This window comes from Cibotium barometz, chromosome 23, assembly GCF_041138505.1.
Source record: "Cibotium barometz isolate CiBa-2024 chromosome 23, ASM4113850v1, whole genome shotgun sequence".
Lineage (NCBI taxonomy): Eukaryota > Viridiplantae > Streptophyta > Polypodiopsida > Cyatheales > Cibotiaceae > Cibotium > Cibotium barometz.
This window is the reverse complement of record NC_141068.1, coordinates 11586131-11592646: the sequence shown is the minus strand read 5'-3', so window position 1 is coordinate 11592646 and position 6516 is coordinate 11586131. Positions and strand designations below refer to the sequence as shown.

General features: G+C 43.0%; 1 protein-coding gene across 2 annotated transcripts; it reads right to left on the bottom strand.

Moving 5' to 3' along the window:
• Positions 1 to 1118: 1118 nt before the first annotated feature.
• Positions 1119 to 6064, bottom strand: LOC147625631 (mechanosensitive ion channel protein 6-like). Of its 2 annotated transcripts, XM_086817145.1 has the most exons (5): positions 3831 to 6064; positions 3373 to 3496; positions 2624 to 2917; positions 2134 to 2336; positions 1119 to 1754 (listed from the first exon to the last, which is right to left on the bottom strand). In XM_086817145.1, the coding sequence occupies exons 1-5, from the start codon at positions 5795 to 5797 to the stop codon at positions 1472 to 1474; spliced, it is 2871 nt and encodes a 956-aa protein (XP_086673271.1). In that variant the 5' UTR covers positions 5798 to 6064; the 3' UTR covers positions 1119 to 1471. The 2 variants fall into 2 exon arrangements, with proteins under 2 accessions (XP_086673271.1, XP_086673272.1); XM_086817146.1 differs by lacking the exon at positions 2624 to 2917 and having other exon boundaries at positions 3831 to 6012.
• Positions 6065 to 6516: the final 452 nt, after the last annotated feature.

Below are 6516 nucleotides of genomic sequence, written 5' to 3'. Positions count from 1 at the left end.
CTTGCATCATTAAGACGAGAGATATCAGTCTGGGCTAATGTAGTATCTTGACCTGATGTAAAACCTTAGATAAATTGATAAAGTTTTGATAAAGAATTTGGGGTAAAGTGCTAAGTAGGCCTGCTAAGACTCTCTCTCTTTCTCTTAATCTCTCAAAAATACAAGGATTACTCTCATACTATGCACAATCGGTTGAAAGGCTAGCTAGCTCAATTGAAATGAATCAAATATTGAAATGAACAATTGAATCAATCACAATTAACCACTAGACAAAGTGTTGGACACCAATAAACAAGAGTTAAAAAGACTTGTATTTCTATGGAAGATGAATGAGTTACAAGACCTACACTAAACTAAGCTCACATTTGGGAGACTTGAGTCGATTCTAAACTTTGATAGGCTCACAAAGCTGTGATTACACACCCCGTACTTACAAACCTTTGAACTAATTGGAGTTATACAGATATTCATTCAAGTGATTGAAGTGGTTTGTGCTTAAAATTGCTTCATGACTAAATTGGATTGTAGGGTTGATATCACCAACCATAATGTTGGTGATAATGCAATTTTGTGGGTAGAAGCTCATTGTGGGCCATAATAATGGGAGAAAATTTACCATAGTCTAACCTTGTTTGGGTGCATGCCACCTAGGGGGTCACCTCCACATCCAAATTAATACATCGACTTTCCTTTGGGTGCATAATGAATGAGTTCTTCACATGGCATAATATCTTCCAACCTTTCTCTCTAAAAGGACAAAAAGTACCAAAATGTTATTTTTGCAAAGTTCTTCAAAGTGAATTCACGAGATGGAACAACGTGGTCCGTTTGCAGGTATGTATGTATACACATTGAGAGGGCGCCCAACTTATGCACCCACTCATTGGGCGGCCCAAAAGTGTGAAAGATGATGATGTGGTAAAAAAACGGTTGGAGAAATGTACACCTCACCGGGTTGTCCGGAGGGGAGGACATCTATAAAAAAAACAAACAAACCAACATGCAATTACCCTATCCCTCCGGACATCTTTATTTAAAAAAAAAAAACCCGACATGCAATTACCCTAACCTTCAATTTGAAGGCCATAATCTAGGTTGACCTTTAAAATATATACATGTTTATGTTTAGAATTTAGAACATTTAGATTTTTTTTAAAAAAAATAGTGGCCTTCTTTTACAACCCTGTTTTCTAAGAGGCCTTCTCTAGAAGGTTTGAAGGGCTTTGATGCCCTCTAAAGGCTTCAAATTTCAGCACTGCCAACAAGGATTCTACCCTTCGGAAAAGGGCAGCTTTCCGCCGCCCTTTAGTTTGCCAATGGGCTCTGGCCCAAGTGGTGGTAGACCCAAGCTGCCAATATGCATGTCTTTCAATACCAAACTCTCCCATTCAAGAGAAAAAAAAAAGTTACCTTGACCTATATGGACATGTTTTTTCCCTAGCATCTAAGTGTCTCAACAAAAAAAAAAGACTTAGGAGACCTTTAGGTGGGGCTGTGTATCATCATGTTTGGGCATCCATGAACTAGCCAAATGCAGTTCTTGGGGTAGCAGCCTATATCCAATGCCAAGCTCTTGAAGCATCTGTTTGACATCCAATATGAGATCTGATTTCCGGATTTGCCTTTCCAAGTCATCACTATAGTTGATGGTGTGATTCACCATTAGTTGCATATTCATTTTGTTGCCATCCTCTATGCCTTTCACTATGAGGTTGTAATCCCTTGTCCAATGGCTTGGCTTACTAGCAATGTATCTGAACAAAAATACAACAAGGTGTTAATCAGTAACATTTTATGGAAAAATTAATAATACATCTTCAGTGATGAGTTAGGGTTAACTCATAATATGGGAAAGTATGTATTAAGGTTGAGAAATGGATAATGTTCAATTCATAATTCTTGTTATGCAATGATGAGTTGGGGTTGGCTTATAATTTGGGCAGAAGCATCAAGATTTAGAAAGCTATTTAAATCATAATTCTTAAGGTTTGCTTGATGATTTCTACTAAAAAATCAGAAGACTACACAATCTGATTGAACATTTGTTGACATCAGTAGGAGTAGGTTATTTCTTGAAAATTGGGGTGATCTAAAAATTTAAAGAGGCAGGGTCTGTAGAGAAGGTTTTCTTACTTTCCAATTTTGTCTTTTAGTAGCGAGATCTTTTCTGATGGTGTGTTGGCCTCAATGGAGAAATCAAAAGCATCCCCTGTATCAGGTGTGCGATAATAGTTGAAGATATATTTGGTTGCTAGAAGTGCATTGGGGTACCAGATTTTCTCTCCATCGTTCCTCATGAAGAGGGTAGAGAGGATGTTCATCTCCTCCACCACAATCTGCAATCACATGCACATGAGTGAAGCATATTATACATAAGTAGTGGAGTAATTATTGTAGATTATTAGACCTTTATTGTAATAATCAGGCAAGCACATATATTTGACTACATGCTATAATGACTTAGGGTGATAATTTGGACAGCCCTATGAATCACAGTGGTAACTAGTTATTGATTGGTTTCTTAGTGATTAGTAGAGTAATTATTGTGTGTGAGATAATTAGATCTTTATGAATTAATTGTCCAGCAAGCAAATAGGTTAATGTTGAAGAAGTTGATGATTACCTGGTTGCCATCCACAATGCATCTGTCCCCTACATCAAAGGGGTGCATGACAAAGAGGAAGACTAGGGCTTCAAAAACATTCTTGCATGTGTTGCCAAAGATGAAGACCACAAGAACGAGCTGCGAGGAGATCACGAGGAGCAAGTGGGTGGTGGTGGGGCCCATCAGCAGCAAGCACACTATCATGATGACCAGACCCACTATCACATCCACTATCCTGTGGAGCTTCCTCACCGCCGACTTGGTGTCGTTGAGTGATAGTGCCAGAGCCCTCCTCTCCCTCACAACAAACGCCTGCACTTTGGAACCCTCTAACCACTCAATAAAACCACCAACAAAAGTTATTCATGAGGGGTGGCCTACCTCTGTGTGTGTGTGCACGCGGGCCTACCTCTGTATATGTGTGCACACACACACACATGTACATGTGGGTAAGTACCATGTGTGTGTGCACATGGTATCGTCTGTGTGTCTGCACACGCGTGCGTGTGTGAGAATCAATCTCTCTCCTTTCTCTCTTTCTCTCTCTCTCTCTCTCTCTCTCTCTCTCTCAATGTGTGGTAGATTGGTTAGCTCATGGAGTTGTTATTCAACACGTCTTGTGTTCTAATCTCACTCCCGTCGGATAGATCATATTTGGTCTCTTGGGATTGTTCCTACGACGTTAAAAGAGCTTCTTCTTCTTCTTCTCACACGCACGCACACAAAATAATAACAACAAAGCTTTCAAAAAGTTCTTGTCTTCTTACCGCAAAGTCTTTGAAGGCATATTTTGAAATTTTGCCAGTCTCACGAGCACCTTCAAATAATGCCAAAGCTTCCTCTACCTCAAGCTCACGCATGAAACGCAAGAGGTCGTCCCGCACAATGTACCTACACACACGTACGCATGCCATGCCACATGAAGCATACTGTAGATACAAGTAAGATACAGAAAGAGACAAAAAATAGGGTACATGGTGTACATTGATCTCAGACCCAATAGGGTGCGCCTGCTAGATGCCCAAAAAATTTGCATATATGTCTGGATGATGTAAAGATGGCAGTGTGCTATGTAACATGGTTCACTAATTAAAATACATAAAGTACCTCTTCTTCTTTTTTAAAGTCCCTAAACATACTAATTACAAGGGCACCTATGAGAGGATTTAAGCACCTTGCAAAGACCATGAAACAAGGACCTCAAATAAAGGAGAAAATATCCTACCTTGCACCAGGCTTGGCCACATTTTTGAAGATCTTCTTGGCCACCGCTTTGGCTTGCCATTCACTGTGGATCTCCATCTCTTGTGAATCACCCTGAATCTCAGCTGCCGTCTGGTCGATAACATGGGCAAGGCTGTAAATGCCCCTATACCTCACAAACTGCATGAGCCTCTTCATGTTCCAAGCAGAGATATTCTTCTGGTTCAACTTGTTCAGGTCATCTATGGTAATCCCTTCTTCCTGCACTGCTTTTCTATCCATGGATTGCTGGCTTTTAACCCTCAAAGCCCCACTATGATCCATCAAACCACTCTTGCCCATGAAACCACTTTTGCCAGTTCCCATCATCCCACTCTTGTTGGCCCCTATCAATAACCCACTCTTTCCAAAAGAAATCATACCACTCTTCCCAGTTTGTGTACCAGCTTTGGGCATTATAGACTCCGGGACTGTTGCCCCTGCCTTCTTCAAATCATTCAGCTCTTCAATCTTGGTTTCCTGCTCCCTCTCAACCACCGATGGGCCGGAGAGCGTCTCGAGCACCCATTGCCCAAACAGAGACTCCCTTATCCTCTCAAAGTAAGTGCTCACATGGAATGAAGAAGCCAAAACCTTCACACAAAATATCTTCACCAGCCACACTATGGCAGCAACTAAAAAGAAATTGAGCAATTTCGTCACGTAGGGCAGCACTTTGCTGTTGGTAGTGGTCTCCACCTTGGGATCAAACACTAACCTCCATGCCAACATGGCAAATGCAAACCAAAGACAGTTTTGCACACTCTTTCTCAATCCATACACAAAGTACAACACCCTCTTCCTCAACAGAAAATTTCTCTCGAGTATGATGACCAGTATTCTGATGATCCATCCTGACATTAGCCGCCCGCAGAAAAGCAAAGAGGTGAGCAAAGCCCACTTCCACAGAGCCATGCTCCATAGTGGCGTATTTTTCAATGCCGGGACAGTAAGACTGCATACCAACCATCCCATGATGAGAAAGAAAGCTATCCATTGCACGGCTGTGATGAAGTTCCATTTGTGCTTTCTAAAGCTCTCAGGAATGTCCGTGTCTTTAAAAGGGTCATCTTCTTCCTCATCTGATTTTCCCATCAACCCGGCCTTCTGAAGGAGGCCAGACATCATGAGGCGTGATCTGAGCTGAGCTGATTTCATGTGGGGTTTTGAGGCCGTGGCGTCTCTCTGTGGAGGCGAAGGGAGGTCAGATAACCTAGACCTTGTTTGCATGTGATCAAGAGAAGACCTAGCACTGCTGCGTTGTATTTGGGCTTCATCATCGCCGGAGCTAGCAGAGCCATAGCCATCAGTGGGGCCATTGAGGCTCTCTTGAGGGCAATGCAGTACCTGCATAGGCTCAAGGGAGATGCCGCACTGCTGCTCTGTCGCTGGGTCAGTTGACCTAGGGCTGGTCTGCAGGCCAGGATTCATAGAAGGGGGTGAAGAGTCCTCTAATGCTTTTCTGTTGTGCTCCCCAGAAGTCATGGGGTTTGCATAATCAGAAAGCTCGGTGGGGAGCTGCTCTATCATGTCCATGTCCATGTCCAGGCATAGCTTACCAGAAGCAGCCTGTCGTTGAAGAAAATTCTCAATGAGCTTTGTGGGAGGGTCACGGGAAACCCTTAAGTCGAAGCTTTTGGCACTCTGCTCCTTCATTGCCTCAGCTGATACAGAATTCTCTCCTGTCACAAACTCAAGGTAATCAGCACTCACCTCTCTCCAAAGGTTGGGATGCTCCAGGCTGGATGTATGTTCTGATGGTGATGATGATGGGCTGCAATCTTCTCTATGTAAAAATGTGAGGTTCCTGCTCCAGTCATTTCCATCTCTGGCTCTAGGTTCTGCGTGGACAGAGGTATTCTCGATGGGGACAACAACATCATTTGTCGGATGTGAAGGTCTGTTAATGGCGACGGCCATGGAAGCAGCTTCATATGAGGTTTTGTTCATCGGCAGTCTGCTGCAGAGGAGCCATGGGATGGGGCTCAGGTTAGAGGGGCTAGAGGAGGCAAATGCAAACAAGACAGAGACAACGTGATGGGCAGAATCAAGCACAAATGCATGTGTATGTACGATGTGTGCTGCAGAGTCGCAAACATCCTGATATTGATTAGCCTCTAATGAGGCTGATTAGGCTCTAATGAATTGATTATGTAAAAGCCCAGATTTTGGACTGTGTTTTTGTGATTCTAATACTGCTCGTAATTCGGAATCTGCGCGATGCTTGGGTGTCCACCGTCTGGCTGCTGACGAGAGCAGGCTATTGCGCTGCCTTGCCCTTCTGGCACGTGGCTCGTGGACCCACCACAACAGCAAAACAAAGCGCACTTTTTTTGGGTGTTACATTTGGCAGCTCATGATTGGTTCTTTGTCGCCTCCTGGTCGGGAGCGCCGTTGCCGGCCAAATTTAGCGGCGCCACCGGCCCTCCAAAAGTACAAAAGTTGGAATATAAGCTCGTACGTCGCTGATTTCATGTGTCAACCTAAAATACACTATTCCCTTTTACCTTTTTCTCAAGAGCCTTTATATAATATACTTAAAAGTTGATCGGAGTGCATATTAAAGTTCAAGCATCAAAGTCAGTGTATGCTTTTCTATGGTCCATAATATTTCCACAAAAGTAAGCATACGTGTGCAAATGGCACCATGAACATGATCACCTATTTAC